At 39.6% G+C, this 17,892-nt stretch overlaps 1 protein-coding gene across 1 annotated transcript; it reads left to right on the plus strand.

The window, feature by feature from the left end:
• Window positions 1–12,456: 12,456 nt before the first annotated feature.
• On the plus strand, window positions 12,457–16,237 carry LOC310882488 (uncharacterized protein; the record flags this gene model as incomplete). Its single annotated transcript, XM_083801346.1, has 5 exons — window positions 12,457–12,483; window positions 13,135–13,214; window positions 14,386–14,581; window positions 15,108–15,153; window positions 15,972–16,237. Coding segments are annotated over 5 exons (486 nt in total), but the record flags the coding sequence as incomplete, so codon positions are not given.
• Window positions 16,238–17,892: the final 1,655 nt, after the last annotated feature.

The following is a 17,892-nucleotide window of genomic DNA, read 5'->3' on the forward strand; positions in this document are numbered from 1 at the left end:
TTTATTTTTTAAGCAAAAACATGGAGGAAGATTTATGATTTATTATTCTTTTTTTTAATACTCCTTTCATGATGAAGTTAATTGTCTGCTTTGAGTTCACATGAAGACCATGTGTTCTTTAGGATCATTTGAGGCCAAATGCTAACTCATCTCTAAAATAAAAAAAATCCAGCAGAATTAATTGAATTTCTTCTTGAGGAGACTGCTTTGTGTTATACTGCTTTCTTGGTTTAGGTCAAATGAGTTATCCTCCAGATAATATTGATGGCTTTTCCTTCTGGGCAAATGGTGTTTTGGGTAATAATGCTTGAGTTAAGGGACTTTGCACTCGGTTTTTAGGGGGTTGCTCTTTTCAAAGAACAGTAGCAGGGAATTTTGTTGACTCTATGCTCATCTGCCAAGCAATTCTTATGTGACCATGGGCATTCTTTGGCTTGCAGAAAGAACTCAACACTTTGTTTTGGCATCTAAAAGTTGGACTTCACAACAACCACCTTTTCAGGGGTGGAAGCGACTGGCTTTAAGGTTCTGGTACAGGTGCAATCAGGTGCTGGGTTTTAATTATGTTTTTTTCAAACTGTTCTAAATTGTCTCTGTTAGAACTCCTTTCTACTTCTCCATTTAGGAAGGAGATACAGCAAACTCATACTGCTTTTGATTTCGTTCACAAAGTTTATTGCAGTGCCCTACCTTTTGTTTGTAGAGTAGGTAGTGGTGGTAGTGTTTTTTGTGATGCTGGTCTCTGTTGGGTGCCATGTTCTGGAGCAGGAGCACCACACTGATCTGCTGGCAAGAGTCCCTTTGGACAGTTGAGTTGGAATACTCAGTAAATCTCTGGCCCACCAATGCTATATATCTATGCGTGTGTGTGTATATATATATATATTTTATATCCTGAGTCCAATTGTAGATTAGACTTGCTTGAAGGCTGACAACTGTCTTTGCCCCCTTGAAGCTCACAGGTGTTAACAGAAAGAGGAATATGGGCTGTTATGGGCAAGCGATAGTTGTCTGAATGAAGATCTATTTTGATGTAAGACTTTTTTCAGAATTCTAATGGATTGACAGTTTGGATTAGAGAAAAGTCTGAGCATATGCCTTAGGGATCTGTCTTCCTCTATGCAGTTACAGTGCTAAGCAGGCTGTTGTCAAGTATTTGACAAGTTTAGACCAGTTCTCCTCCTCAGTATTGTGGGAGTTTGACCTGGTGTCTTCCAGTGCGATCTAATGCACTTTTGTACTGACTGACTGATTGGCTGCAAGATAAGCTTTGATGTCACGGTTTTTCCAGGCATACTTCATTTTCTTGCCATAGTACTTTTGTTAGAGTTATTCCCTATTCCACTTCTGGTTTGGGTTATTTTTTCCCCATTTCCTCTTGGATTAGGATATCTTTCTGGTTATGTGCTAGGCTTTTTTAAGTACCAGAAAAATGCCTTTGTATGCCTTACAAAAGGGATCTGTATTCATGTCTGAAAAGACTTCTGGAATGTTGGCATACCCAAACACCTCTGCTGTTCCTGCTGATGGCCACATGAAAGCCAGAGCTGCTTCTGAAGCTTAGGCCATATTACCTTGCCACACAAGTCTGAGGCGTCCCTATTCTATCAGAGCTGTTGGCAGTGTTTCCCATGTGTATGTGTGCATATGTGCACTCTTTCTGTATTTTTGTGAGCTGTTCTTTTATATCCCTGCAAAAGATACACGTGCATCGCAGAATCAGAGAACCAGTCCTATTTAAAGGAAGCACTGGAAAATAACAATCTAAATCAGCTCTTCTATTTCAGGTCTTCTGGCTTAGTCATTGTTCCCATGTGAACGGTGCACTTATGTATGTCCTTTTCATTGCTGCTGTTAATAAAGTTTTTCCTATTTAGAACATCAAGTATTTACCAGCGTTTAGCAACTTGTGAGACAGCTTTAGTTTTTTTCTGATCAGCAGGTTTCAATTCTAGGACTAATAACAGCTCTAATATCTTGAAAAAAAAATTTGGCTGGTAATTTCTTTTTCTCTTTTTTCCCCCAACTTCTGTACTGTCGTGTGCTAGCAATGTGACCAGCTACAAATTCAGTACTGCTGCGTCCAATGGTCTGTCTTCAGGAGTGAGTAGCGGAGGCGGCAGAATGAGAAGGGAAAGAGGAATACACTATTTATCAGGAGCTGTACAAGAACAGGTAAGTGACTCTTAAATTAATTGCTGTCACTGAGCTTACTGAAGTAACTAGCTAAGTGTGTCAGTTTTATTGCATCATAGTAAATTATAACAATACCGCTTTATTTTTGCATTGTTTTTGTTTTCTTGTGGGTTTCAGAGCAGGCTCCAATTGATTTCCTGTGTTTGAATACCTGAACTTTGCTTATGTAATTTTGAAATTTTTAATTCTCTTACCTTCTCTTCAGATTCTTCAAACTATAACATTTCTCGTTAGCAATTGAATGAATGAGTCCTAAGAAGAGAAGTTTTGGTGAAGGTTTGTATAGTTTTTCTACAGGAATGATACTTGAAACGAGTGCCAAGTATAAAAAGAAAAAAAAAGCTTAATTTTTGGTTTCATATTTAAGTCACACAGAAAGATACAGGCCAAGAGTGTGAAAAAGAGTAGTAGAAGAGAGCATTCTGCATGTCTGCTAACGATGACTCAGTTTTTGATACTCACCAAACTCATTGTGAGAGAGTTTTTTTCTCATTTTAATAGGAAAAATCTATTCCATAAAACTATGACCATGAATATTCAGATTATTTTTTCTTTTATTGGATGTTATATAAGCTGCCTGTAAGTTAATTTAAGTATTTACGTTAACATTAAGTATTTAATTAATATTAAGTTAATATTAAGTATTTAAGTTAATTTAAGTTTCAAATCATTAAATGGGACTTCCGGATGATGCAATATAAAGAAATCGTAAACACTGTTGTTTATTCCTGTAACGCAAATAAAATAATGGTCCAAATATCAAAAGTTCCATAAACTTTTCAAATCAAAACTGTGAAACAGATGTAAGCTACAGGATGCACTGAATATCAGTAGTACCAACTTACATCCCTGCCTAGTCATTTCTAAGTAGATCATGATAGTACTGTACAAATTTTGGTCAGATTTCCTATGCCATTTAAAACATAACTCATCCAATCTTAGTAATCGAATAAAGTAAGTGGCAGGGATGAAAATTGAAGTTGTTAAGAGGCTGTTTTCTGATTTTTATATTTGCATCCTGATACATGGTATAGACTGTATTTACCAGAACACAATCTTCAGTGCTGCTAGTCTGACTTTCTTTGGTGCTTTTTGTGTTTAGTTTGGTTGTTGAACCTACCTGCTTCTTTAAACATTACCTTTTTCCACGTTCACTGCTGTAATGACTTTAGAAACTTTGGCAGCTATCCTGCCTAATTTTGCAAGAGGAACACTTTCTCACTTGTCTTGAGAGTGTACTCTTAATTGAAGCCATGCGAGGGTAGTTAGAAAGGATGATGCTTCTCTAGAGCTTTGATGACTAAAGTATAGAAAAGAAAGAAAAAAAATGTGATCTGTGCGTCTCTGTTCTGCACAGGTTTTGAGTTAACTTTCAGTGTTCTTGCTGTACAGTTGTTGAATAGAGTATAATGTGGAAGCAGGCCTGCCATAAATTAAAATGACGTGGTAGACAGAGGTGGGGAGATCGGGATTTCTTCTGGAAACTTGCTTTCTCTTAATTTGTATGGATTTTTGTTCTATTTAATTTTGTTAATAAATTGGGTGGGATGGGGTGAGAAAGTAGTATGTCTTGTATAAGAAAAATTAAAATTTGCAACTTTAGGAAGTGGAGGAACCAGTGCTACCGAACATACCCCTACCCATCAGTGCTGCATCGCTGCCTCAGTTCAATTCTAGTTTCGTTGGTAGTAGCGCTGTCTCAGCGTCACCGAGCGCTGTTTCAACAGCAGCAATGAGCACGGCAACTCCAGCAGCTGCGACGGGCATGGCAAATCCATCAGAGGTGGAGGGCATGACAGATCCATCAGAGGTGGAGGTGGAGGACATGATATATACAACAGCGACGTCGGGCATAACGTGTTCAACAGTGCCCTCAGGCTTGACATATCCAATAATGGCGGCGGGCATGCCATATCTACTGATGACAAAGGACATATCAAGGTCAACAGCGGCAACGACAAGCGTGGCAAATTCAACGGAGGCGGCAGGCATGGCAGATGCAGCAGCGACGGCGGCGGGCAAGGTAAATCTTTATGCTATAAATAATGTTTACAATGAGTATACTGCTTTATTGCGAGTTGACTTTTTCTGTGGTGCTCATGAAACTAACAAATATTAGTTTCTACGCAGCTGAATGAATTGGGGTTGTATGCCAGTTTGGGGAAAAAGGCATAAATGTTTTGATTCTGCTTCTCTCAGTCTTAGAGCCTGCCAACTCCCATTTAACGTGATTGTATAACTGCTTCAAATGCTGTGGAAGTCTGCGGGGGAAGGGGGGTGTGGACTTTATGCCAAGTTATTTATAGTGGTTTGGGCAGGGGTAGAGTTAATTTTCTTCGTAGTAGATGATGCTGTGTTGCAGATTTGTGAGCAAAACAGTGTTGGTAAGGCACTGGTGTTTTAGCTGTTGCTGAGCAGTGCTCACACAGTGACAAGTCCTTTTCTGTTTCTCACGCTGCCCTGCCAGCGAGGAGGTCGGGGATGCACAAGAGGCTGGGAGGGCACTCAGCCAGGACAGCGGAGCCCAGAGGACCGAAGGGATATTCCACACCATTTAGCATCGTGCTCAGCAATAAATGCTGGGGGAAAGAAGGGGAAGGAGTGGGGAGTATGTACAGGGTTATGGCATTTGTCTTTCCAGGTAGCCATTACATGCGATGAGTCATTAATGCTACCTCAAATTTAACAACTTTACTTCTTTATTTCCGGTTCTTTTCCCTGTTACACTTGGAGGGAGTGAGCGAGTGGCTGTGTGGTGCTTAGTTGCCTGCAATGGTTAAACCACAACTTTATTTAAGTTATTAAATTAGAGGTAACGTGGTCATATAAGCCTCACATAGAATGAGCCTAGGGTGCAATAATTGGCATATTATTGCAATAAAATAAACATTAATCTGTTCCAGAGTACTTGAAATATTTTTTGTATGGTTTGAAGTAGACAGCTGCTTTAACATGTTGAGGTGTTTGCTGAAGTTCTTGGAGTATCATTGGGCTGAGTTTGCCGTTCTTCAGCTTCCTGGCTTGCTTTTCCGTGCATTTAGACCTAAGTAGCATCTCCAGCTTTTCCTCTCAGTTTCTGGAATTTGGTTTTGAAGATATTGTCCTATACCCACTTGGAAACTTCCCTGTGTTTTATTATTACTTTTATCTGCAAAATAACTCAAACATCAGGTTTTTCGACGTCACTGCGGGACTTCTGTTGGGTAGTGAATTCAGGTAGTTGTTGCTCTTAAATATAAACCTTTAATTCTTTTGAAAATACAGATACAACCAGCAGGTACTGTTAGCAGTCCTGAGTTCGCGTTTTCATCTCCAGTTGTGAAATCTACTGAGGCAGAAGTGCTACCTACGTCTTCTGTAAGTAAAATAATAAAGGAGCTTGACTTTTTTTCTTAGGCATTTAGTAGGCTGTTGCAGAACACTAAAGCAGAATCTGCCTTAATGGAGAAAAGTATGTAGGCTTCTGGCTTATAATTTGTCATTCAGCATGCGTGCTACAAATGTGAAGAGCAGCTTTCAGATTTGGTTTTGTGTGTGCATTCGATTGAAGTTCCTGTGGCTTGAGAATCTGAAAAACCTCTCTTTTTCATAGCAGATTGGGTTTACATTTAGTGTTCCCGTTGTAAAATCGGCAGAACTTTCTGGACCCAGTGGTACTCCAGTGACGCCCTTTCTTACCCTAGGTAACTGAAACTTTAGCACTTCAGATCTGAAGTGCTGATTTTCCTTTTTTTCTTTATTAAATCTTCAATCTGTCTTGTCTGCGCATGCTAGCAATTCCAGGCAGTGTTGGACTTCTGCAGTATTTTTCCAGTGACAGATCTGCTTTTATATTTTTTTTTGTTTTGTTGCTTTTTGTTTTGCTTGTAATCATAAAGCATTGCAAAGTAAGTAGAATTTGTGAAGAGTCTTATGTGAGAAGCATGAAAGCTGGAAATTCTTGTTTCTAACAAAAGTGAGTATAATCTGCTCTAACTAGGTCACATTGTGAAAGCTGTTTTTGTTTTCTTTTGTTTCAAAAGACACCACCACCTCAACCAACATCAACACACAGAAAGAGGAGGTCAAAGATTTTGCTGGTGGTCCCTTCACCACTGCCCACGTCTTAAAGGAAGGAAGCGTCTTAGACGTTCTAAAAAATCCTGGAGAGATAATGAACTCCTTTTAAAAAGATGCTGCAAAAAATACGCTAGCATTTTTTATTAAAAAAAAACCAACACACGACTTATGGTTAATAGAGTATCTGCTATAAATATGAATGTAGGAGAGCATTACATTAAGCGCTGCGTTTGTTAGGGTGCATCTGCCCCCTTCTATTCTAAGTGGTGTTTGTTGCTGGAAGTAAAACTGCAAGATGAAAAGCAGATGGGTTGCATCTCCTTTACGTGTTAGGATGTAATTGTAAATGAGGTACTAAGAGAATTAGCCAGATAATCGGTGTTTCATTTTAAGTAAATACAATTTGTGGAATTGAAAAGGAAATGTTTGTAAAGCTCAACACTCCTGTCCCACCTTCAGCCCAGGTGAAGAAAGAATAGGAAAGAGCTTCAGTTCCAAATACATGGCAAAAGCTGCGAATCTTTGGGCCTTAGCTTACAATGGCTCCTGTGGATTAAAATTTAAACTGCAAACAGAAGTGGAGTGTTTTACGTTAAAAACCCTTTTCTGAATTTTGTTTTTAAGCAATTGCAATTGTTTTCAACAGTTTCATAAAGTGTGTTTTTCACATTGTTCAAAGACTTCATTTTTGACTAAAAAAAAACCAACAAACAAACCACAAAACAACTATGTTCAATGTAGATTTACAAGCAACTTGAGCTGCTGTTTAAGATGCATTTCCTTTAGTCTTTCTGTATTAGTAGCTTGTCTTTTCTGTTAAAATTGCCACCTTTTAAATAAGGAGTTGTCCTGTGTCCGATGCATTTTGAAAAAGATTATAGAAAATTAGACAGTTGTTCAATTGTCTTGAGTTTTTATTATTTAATTAATATTCAGCATCTGTGGGAAAATACCGCATGGATTGCTGCTCCGAGTACAAACTTCTGTACAGTTACTGGAGTAGATTTGAGTCATCTGCTACGGAAGGAGGAGCTTTAGAAATTTGATTCGATTGGGCATCGCGTCTTAATCAAATTGTATTATTTCCATTCCACGTTGGACTGTCAGATTTCAGTCAGCTACTGTCTGTTTGTACTTGTATCGACCAGTGAAAATGTTGATTTAAAGCTTGCTTGGAAACAAAGAGTTAAATGAAGCTTTAACGAAATGTTCTGTTGTGACCCAGTGCAGCAGATGAAATTTCATCCGTTTAGATAAGATTTCTGGGGACTTCCTGTTGCGCTCGGTCTGAATGTCTAGTTGTAACCATTGGCACCTGGGTTGAAATTTTTGCCCTCTAGTAAAGTCACTTAGTTACATGTAGTGAGGTGCTGGGCTAACAGGAAGACTTTTTTTTCTTGCTTCCTAGACTTTGGATTGTTGAAAACACGCTCTTCTACGTCTGCACAACCTACAACAAGCACAGTGGTTTATACTAGGCCTGCAATAACAACTTTTTCTGCAGGTAAAGAGACTTCTAAACAAGCATCGTACTGGCAATCTGATACATGTGACCCTTTTCTGCAAAACAAAGACATAAAGGACAAATGTGTAACTTGTCAAGCTACTAAAGCCTCAACAGTTGAGAGTATGAAACAGACAGTAAGTTCAAGTCAATGCGACACCTCAAAGCCAGCAGCGCCCCCAGCAGGGATGCTGGGCTTTGGAGACAAATTCAAAACAGTACCTGGAACGTGGGATTGTGATACATGTCTTGTCCAAAACAAACCGGAAGCTACAAAATGTGTAGCATGTGAGACACCAAAACCTGGAACGGGAGTAATGCCTGCTCTGACATGACCAGTGGTCACAGACAGCTCGGTGACAGTGACATCCTCCTCGAGCAGCACTGACACAACAGCCACTCTGGGCTTTGGAGACAAATTTAAGAAGGCGAAAGGCTCTTGGGACTGTGGAATATGCCTTGTACCAAATAAGACGGAAGATAACAAATGTGTAGCCTGTCAGTCTGAGAAACCAGGTATGGTCCTTTTTTTCCTGTTGTTTCCATCCTAGCCTCTGTGAATCTTGTACAGAATAAAAGTACGTTGCATATATGGAATATTTTAAGCAACACGATTCCCAGGTACGGTTGATGGGTTAGCGGCTGTCTGCAGGATTGGTTTACAGGCACTTCAGAGGTCTCAGCCCAGGTTCCAGCCTGTCGCATAAATTGAACTGATTGTGAAATGTATTAGTACGGAGCTGGATCAATGCAGATACCCCCGGCTTTGCAGCTGGTGAGGGAAGATGGCTGAAGTGGGTGACTTAATTTAAAAACAACATAGTGATTTTTCACTGGCGAAAATGAGAACTCCATAGAAAGAGTTAAAAATGACTGCGTTTTTCTCTTTCAAAAAATAAGTAAAAAAAATTACAGAATGTGTCCAAAATGCCTCTACTCACCGTTTGTATGTAATTGAGGGGAGATGTGAAGCCAGATTTCAAGACAGTGTAGTCTTAACTAGTCTTAAGCTAAAGCAGAGAGATGCCTATGAAGGTCAGTGGTAGGCTTCAAGAAAGCGAGTGACCCGCTGGGTAACTTCTTCAGGGCAGTACTGGGTTGTTTCCCATTGTGTGTGACCGTAATTGATTTTGAGCGTGGTTGTATTGTTTTTAAAATACGATTCTAATTCTAACTTTGACTCTAAATGTCATTTAACATGCCATTACATCGAAAAACACCTGTGCAAATATATCGTGGAAGAAACAAATTAAGATGGACTAGACCGGGCTTTTGTAATCATCCTGTGCGGTAAGACTGAAATTTCATGAGGTAAGATAATGGATTTCAGACAGAGTTGATTCTCTTGGACTTCCAACCTCTGAGCGGTCAGTCGGCATCTTTGTCTGAGGCTCTTGCCATTGCAAGGAGGAATTTTGGAAATGAGGGGTTTACTGTGACCATGGTGCAGTGAATTGCACGGTTACGTTGCACTTGTCAAGAGGAAGAGCGATGCAAGTAATACTAGGATAAAAGTTTTCTGCGTGTGCTGTGGAAGGGAAGAGCCATTCTTGTCTTTCCGGTTTTGAATTTGAAGCGTTATCTTCTGCTTCTCTCTTAAAAGGCACCTTTTTTTTAAAAGGCACCTGTCAGGCCTCTTTATGGAGGTTACACTGTGGTCAACAGCAGCAGAAGCTTGTGTGCTGAACAGAGTTGTGTGTTGTTTGGAAGCTTTGAGTTCCACTCTGGTTTTTTTTTTTGTTTGTTTGTTTCTTTGTGGGATTTTGGTGGCTTTTATTTTTTTCAGGGGCGGGGGGGGGAGTTGTGGAGTAGTTTTGAACATTTCTGTGGGATTTGACAAATCAGATTTAAAAGTTAATGTTCATTTTATAGTTCATGTTCAAACAGGATGGTTAACTGTCTTGTTTGTCTCACAGAGGGTCCAACACCTGTGACCAGTAGCAGTGCATCTGCATTTTCTGCTCCTTCTGGAGAATTTCTGGATTTAGACAAATTCAAGAAGCCTGAAGGAAGCTGGGATTGGGAGACCTGCTTGGTTCAAAACAAAGCAGAGGCCACGAAGTGTGTAGCCTGTGAAAGTGCAAAGCCAAGCACCAAAGCAGAGCTCAAAGGTAATCCTTAATGATTAAAACGAGGATGCATATTCTGTGATTTATTTTTTGGTTTGCTCTGATTTTTTTTATTTTCTTACCTGTTAAGCACAATTATTTTTTCCTTTGAGGTGTGGCAAAATTATTCGTTTTTCCTGTAGGAATATTGCCTAGATAACATCTGTTTCCACACTTTTCCCCAAGAATAAGTTTATCCTTTTTAGAGAAAAGCTTTCATTAATGACGTGCTTGTTCTTTACATGCCCTACACGTTGTTCATTTGGAGTTCAGACTAAAAACATGATCTTTCAAAGAAGTTCGTATACTTTTTAAAGCCAGGTGGTGGGCAGAAAACACAATTGTGAAAAGTTTTATGTAGAGAGGAAGCATGGGGTTTTCTTGTTTGTTTTACTGTTTGGTGGGTTGTTTTTTAAACAGTTTTGACTGGAAAGATCAGGACTAGAATGTAGTTCAAACCTTCATGTACTTCAGGTAAACAGAATATCTTTTGTCTTCACTTGTGCGCTTATGTCCATCAAGTAAGACCTCTGAAACCATACTAGAAAAAATCTGCGGGATTTGATATGTTCATGTACTAGAGCTTTAGAAAAAGTTTAATTCCTATATGCAGCATGTCTTCTGTCCTGGTTATTGATACGTACGCAATTAGTAGCAATCCCTTTTTTGATCTCAACACTAGGTTTAGACAAAAAATTGCGACACCTTAAGGAACCTGTCCTGCATCTCATACAAGCACAGAAGTTGCAGTGTCTCAATGCTAGCAGTACAGTTGGTGGTAAAATCTTTAGTAGGGTGAAATAGAGACCTCACACTTTTCAGAGAAAAAAAGAGATGAGAGAGAGTATCTTATTCCCACGTACTTGCAACTATGCTGCAGAGTGTACTGCTGTTACTCTAGTGCTACAAAGGTCCAAAAATCACTGAACAGTTATTAGCCAGTTTTGTATTCCTTTAATTTGTTGAAAGACTGCAGTAGAGGATTGAAGTTTTTATTGAGGATCACTGTGTGGAAAAATTCTGATTGTTAAATGTCATTTGTATGACTTAAGAACCGCGTTTTGGAGTACAGAATTCAGTATTAATTCCAGAAGGGGTAAGGGGAAGGACATTAGCTAGTAATCCCGAACAAAAGCAGTGTATAGAGCTATACTGATTTTAATCGCAGTATTCTTACAGTTGGTCTGTTACTGAACAGATATGTTTTGGGGAGATATGGTGGCCAGGGAGGCGTGTGTGTTTGTGTGCTTCCTCTTCTAGTTAAGGTTCTGGGGTTTGGTTTTGTCAGGAAAATTCGATGAGGCACCTTGTGTAAAAGGAAATGTTAACCAGCATTTTTCAACACGGTGTAGTCCCTTAAAAGTGTCATAGATGAAAAGAGGCCATAAACGCTGGGGGAAAAAGTTAGTGGGAAACTGAGAGCAGGATCACATTCAGTAGTGAGAGAGCAGCAGCCTAGGGAAAGCTGATGGATGACTGTAACAGATAGTTCTATTTTAAGTGTAAAACAACACTCAGTACTTTATAATGGTGGTCTTACCAGAGGGTTCTTCTCCATGGCTCCTAAAAGCACGTCTTGAAGGCATTCGAGTGCAGTGAACTTAAGCTGTAAGAGTTGGGCTGGTAAGCTTGGCCTGATTTGAAGCTGTAGGCACGGGGCTATAATTTCTGAACAGGCTACAAAAGAAACTGTACCACTGTGCTTTTCAGTGCTCCGTTTAGCAAAGCCATCAAATTGTTGCAGGCAATTGATGTTGTTCTTCTAAGAGCACCTGAAAGATATTTTTGTTTGAAGAGTTCAGAGGTACCGGTTAATACTGGTTCAGATAATTACAGCCAGCTCTTGGTGTTTGTGACCAATAAAGTTTGTGGCTCCAAAAGGAGTGGGTTAGTGCTAACTGATTAACTGCTGTATATGCAGAAATATGGAATCTGATTACTTACGCAGAGAGCACTTAAAATGTATTGTTTTGCTGGCTCTCAGTGAGTTGCATCTTAATGCTACCAAGGAATAAGCTTTTTGCTCCTGGCCCAAGTTTTTTAATTTGGTGAAAGCCTTTTCTGTGCACGTGCACATGCCAGAGAGGTTGCTTAAGTAATAGAAGCTATAGTAGCTGCTATCTTCTGTTTTTTGTAGAAGACAGAAACTGAATTCGTTAGCTTTGTAACTGTTATGCATACCAGAATTGGTTTTCTCCCTTTTGAAAATAGTAGAGGGTATGCCTATGTCAGATTTGGTGAGCAAGGTGATCAGATGAGGGCACTGCAAGACTGCCAGAACGCACCAGGTCTGGGGGGAAAAGGAATCCGGCTGAGCATAGGAATTTCTAAAAGGTAACCAAGGAGTTGTGCATTGATACAGTTATTCTAAATAATCAGATTCTTGTAGCTCTGCCTTTGGAAAGTCTGTGGCCCTTGCTGTAGTGGCTGTACACACGATGCAGTCTACAAAACCAGAAATGCAGAAGTCCTATGTTTTGACTCCCTGGATTCATCAACCTGCTTCAGGATGGCTGGGGGAATCCAACTGTTAAGTCTAGCCAGACAGCGCAACTTGGGCTTAGCTGCCATTGTAACCAGCCTTGTTTCTCAACAGTAGCAAAGCTGAATGCATTGGTAAATATTTTCAGGTTTGGGCCTGCATAAGGTAGAAGGGACAACAAGTGGTTTTATATGCTAGGGAGTTCTTGTTCTTAGAGCTTTCCCTCTAGTTTGAGAGAAGCACATAACTAGTTTTACAGTGGGTTGACAGGAAAGAAGTGGGGGGGAAAAATGGGAACGCAGGGAGAAAGCCAAAGGCGTTATTACTAGAACAGGTTTAGAATGCTATTCTTTGCTTTTCATGAGCTTAGGGCAATGGGGAGTTTAAAGCTTAGCACTTCCTGAGAGGGTTTCTTACTCTACCGGCTCAGTTCTATCACTTATTTAAGGCAATTCAGGTCTCTGAACGGTTAAAGAATTGATACCAAATTTGATGAACTTTGATCCAGGATACTGACAAAACAGGACTTCATATAAACAATTTCAGTATGTTCATGAGGTTAGCTTGTGCGTTCTGTTAAATAGTAAAAAATGACACTTCTGTTTCTGTTTACCTAGCATAATTCTGCAAATGTTGCCTCCTTCTGCTTTAGAATGGAAATGCTCTTCTCCAAGAGAGCACTGTCCAAACTTCTTTGCCAAAATTTTTTGATTAAATTAATATTGTTTTATTTTGAAAACAAGAATAAGCCACAAACATGTTTTCTTGCTTCGGCTATCCAGAAGAACGTCAACAGTATTTTCAGATTTTCCTTCCCTACACAACTGTATGTAGGAAGAGTGCAGTTGGAAGCAGAAGACCTAAGGTGATGTATCTTCTGTTTGTTTACTACAGTAACAAGACAATGGATTACCTCTTTATTAGAACTTGTGTAGCTTTGCAGTATTGAAACAAATGTAGGTATTAAAATACACATCAGTAATACGTTTCTGAATGGCTGAGTACCGTGCTCTCTTAGCATTGAAATACCCAGCCATTGGATTAGTTTGTCCCTCATGTTTGCTTAGTTTGGAAGCTATTTCAGAATGCCTTCAGCTTGTATTCTTCCCCAAAAGCATAGAACTCACTTCTCTGCATCCCCAATTCAAGTCAGAGAAACTGGACACTGCAAACACAGGAGGTCTGCCTGTACAGAATCAGTGAAGACAAGTCTAAACAGCGGATTTTTTTGAATATGCAGCTGGGTTATCTGAATGTTCTTTATGCAGTGTACCTCAGTTTTAGTACAGATAGCACTTGTCTTGGTTCTTGTCATTAGTCTGAAGCTGCCCCTGAGAAAATCTTGAAAGGGAAAGTAGTGAAAGCTAATCAGCTGGCCCTTTCTTCTTAAGAACCAGCGTATTTTGTAATTCTCCCACTAATAATAAGGCGTCATGCTGGAGAATCGCGATTGTGTTGTTAAGCAAGACTGACTTCACCTGAGTGGTATAGTTGGCAGCTGTTGAATGTTTAATGGACTTTAAACAAACAAAAAAACAGAGCAGGTGGAGGTAGACATGGCAAACTGACAGGCAGTGTCAGATGCTTCTTTGAAATGGATAATCTGACTCCATTCACTTCTTTCTGGAAATAAGATCTAGTAATTAAACAAATAAAAGATAGAAGGGTTAAGACTGCATCTTTAAAGCAGCTGTGCTTGATAAATGTCTCTGGTCTTAAATCAATCTTTAGCAAAGCACAGAGACTTAGCAGCAGCTTGCTTATGCCAACGCTAAAAATACTTGATGTGTACAGGTAACCATGTCAAGGCTCTGGAGTTAATCCATGAGAACAATTCCTTCTGGTATTGGCAAAGGTGAGGATGCTTGCTTCTATAGAAATGAGGTTTTGAGCTGTGACTTAAGCTGTCACTTAGGTGACTGTTTAGGAAAGCTTCCTTTTAAGCTTTGAAGTATGTAAGCTAACAAATTGTTTAAGTTCAGAACTGGGTTTACAGTTTCTTGTTCTCTGACTGTATGCAACTCCTCATGTTTCAGACTGAAAGCAGAATTGCAGCGGTACCAGTCATACAACTATAATGATTATTACCAAGATTACCAGAACTACTACTCGCAGAGGAGTTACGATGCTTACGCTGACTACAACTACAGCTCCTATGCTCCCTATGACAGCATGCAAGCTGTTGGAGACTGCTCTTTAGGAGATTCTTTAATGGCTCCAGCTGTTTTTGAGGTAAAGATAGTGCACGCTTGCTGTAAAGAAAATATTTCACAGATAATATGTTGTACAGATTTGTGTGAATCAGCAAAAAGAATCCGAAGTTGAAAACATGCTTTCTGCTTAGTGTGAAGTTAAAAGAGCAGATTCCATTCAGAGGTGTTTGTATTTAAGTGCTTAAATAGTAAATCCATAGAATTAGTGATTTATACACCATTATTTGTTCACGCATACCAAAGAATGGTTTTGACAGCATAATTGCGTACGCTTCTTCTGTTCCTGTTCTTCTGATTTGCTTTGCTTAAAGCAAATTAAACAGTTGTTGTAAGTGGTCTTATCGTGGTCAATGTATTAGTTGTGACCTCCGGAGGTCCCTTCCAACCTGTACTGTAATATTGGCTTTCTTCTAAAAATAAGTAGATAAAATGCCATCTATCCTTGTAGTTGTAGGAAGAAGGAATGGGTTGAGACTGCAGCACTTTGAATCTGTGATGCTTTCTGAAATGAGTTATGACTAAACTTAGCCTTTTCTGTCTTTCAGGAATCTTCAGTTATGACTAATATCGGTGATGACCTAATTACTGACGGTAATAAGGGTTCTATCATTGTCACTTGAGTTTAGCCATCCTTGTGCCTTTTAACAATACAAGCCAACCTCTACTGGATGAAGAACATCTTGAAAATTCAGCTGAGGTCAAACCTCTGTGGGGTTGATCTGCAATCAGCTGGGGTTTTAAAGCTGATACAGCATACACTGACCGCATCAAGTAAAACGGGACACTGTCAATGCTTCGCAGCAGGTTTCTTGTACCTGTGCCTTCATTCCCATTTGAAAATGGTCTAAGACAGAATTTTGTTCTTTGTATTGGTTCCGCTAAACAGATTTTATATTAGAAGCTCAGTAATATGCAAAAGCTTTGTTCTCCACCCTGAGGTAAAAGCTTATGTTGCAGATTCCAAAAGGAGGATTCAGCTTGCACTTACAAATACGGTACAAAACATATTTGTGTCCTGGAAGGTTTGCAAAGTTCCTCACGTGGAGGCATTTTGTGTTAGTGTTTAGAAACTATCCTATGTAACGTGTATTGCCGTAGAAGTGAATTAAATGACTCTTGGGAGGGTTTCATGGCTGATTATCCTTAAACGTTATCTTTACTATCTTAAACCTTGTCTTTGTCTTTATCTTGAAAGACAATTCTAGTCCCAGCCTTCTAATATAAAAATTCCCAAAAGTTGGAGTTGTGAGGCTCAAAATTTTAGAGGACTAAATACCTCACTAAAATTAGTAGATCTAATAGCTTATTACACTTAGCTTAAAATACATTTTGTTAGCCATTTCACATGAAGTTTTTTTGTGCGCATGCCTCAGATTTGATACTTGGACTTACCAGGCTTTTATTTTCAGATCCACAGCTCTACTTGGATGTTGATGAAATGAACAGACAATTCACGGAGACAAGCGAAGAACTCTACGATTCACTCATGAATTGTCACTGGCAACCTCTGGATACGGTCACTTCTGAAATCCCCTCTGCTATTTAAGCGTCTTCTAGAGCATGACCGTTAGGACCAAAGTGCTAAAACTACATTTCTTCTACATTATTCTAGCTCATAAGTTTTAAAGCACAATGATAGGTTGGGTTTTTTTTGCTATGCTTTTGACAGTTTCTGTAATCTTTTTGTTCATCACTCCCTTCTTGGAGCATCATGAAGTCATGTAAATATTCGAGAAATGTAAAGAGGTAAATGGGGTCTTATCTTAAAGATAAGACTTGCCTGTGTAAATAAAAAATTTGTATCTGCAAACCTGCCAGCAAGGGATTTTACTTGTACCTGTGTGCAGCACGTTCTCTTCCGGCTTATGGAATTTAACAAGGTAGTAAGGGTATTTCATCTGTCTTTATTTTTATATGGGCATTAGGACACAAGCGAAATCTAGCTTTCCCTTGTTTTCCTGGTTCCTTAGGTAAGCGACAAGCCAAGCCTTTCATGTGCTTGCTTAGACTGGAAGTATGTATGGGAGACACTCACAGGCCTTGCTATGGAAACACCTGTGCCCACTTTTTCCTGCAGGCTGCTGGCTCTAACTGTACTACTGATACATGCTAGGTCAGCTAAAATTGGCTTATAAATAGGGTATGTTAAGCATATGGAAGTGTAGACTTCAACTGCCATAGCTACAAACATCCCGTGGAATGAGGATGATGTCTGCTGGCACTCTCTGCATCAGCATTCAGTTTTCCCTTGCCCTTCTTACTGTTAGACTTCTCAGCTGACGCTTTACAGCGAAGAAATTGCTACAACATAATCCGTGTTCTTAAACCTAAAAAAAAAAAATCTTGGAGAAAACAACTTGCTGGTTTTCCCTCCTTGCTGGCAAGGAGAAAAATAGTCCACCAGGAACAACAAAAAAATCCTAGTAACAGCTCCTTAAGTTATACCCTCTGCTACCCTCTCTGATTGCTCTGGTCTTCCTTCATTCGTGGTAATGAAGTTTTTAAAGCTCTGGTAGAAGGATGACAGTACTCAAGTCACAGGAGATGAGAGCCATGAGGAAAGCTTTGCTTTAAGCTAGAGCAGTCTTGCGAGTTGCTGCCTTTATGCTGTTCTTATCTTGAAGGGTACAGAGTCTTTTCCAGTCATAGGGACTCCATAACCCTATGAGTATGGAGAAATAGTTGCTAATTAACAGTGTGTATAGTAAGTAAGTGAGGCTGGAAACAAAAGAATATTCCTCCAAGAAAAAAAAGGAAGCAGAAATTACTGTACTTAATAGCTGGGGAAGCTGTTAAAGCTAGTTGACACAGTTCTGGTACTGCCGTGTGTGTTTTGGGGGCAACATAAACCATAATTGCTGTGATGGCAGGTAAGAATCCAATTCTTTTTTATGGCTTAGTGTAGTCAGTGAAAGCAGTGGTCCTAAGCTGCATGCTGTTCTTAAATGTAATGCAAATTCTCTTTTGTGACTCCTCAGTACTTCCAGGTTACTTGTAGCTGATCACCAGCAACTGCTTCTGTTAGCTATTAGCTGTTGGGTTTTTGCTAGGAATACTTTCAGTCCTGAATTGAAATGATGACATCCTGAAACAGAAGAGGCTCTTGGAGTATTGTAGGAAGCACATTCTTCCTGGTTCTAGTGCAGGTGTAGACGTAGGAGGAGACAGAAGGCAAAGAACCTCACATAGGTGGAGGGGGTGAGGTGGCATCACAGTTAGAGCTGTTGCAGTTAACTCTTCCCAAAGCATGAAAGCAACATGGCTGGGAACAGGGATTTGTTGGGTTGCTTCTTTGTGTGAGCCAGGGAGTCTTTTGAGGGGCAGATTAAT

Source organism: Anser anser (genome assembly GCF_964211835.1).
Source record: "Anser anser genome assembly, chromosome: 16".
Taxonomy (NCBI): Eukaryota; Metazoa; Chordata; class Aves; order Anseriformes; family Anatidae; genus Anser; species Anser anser.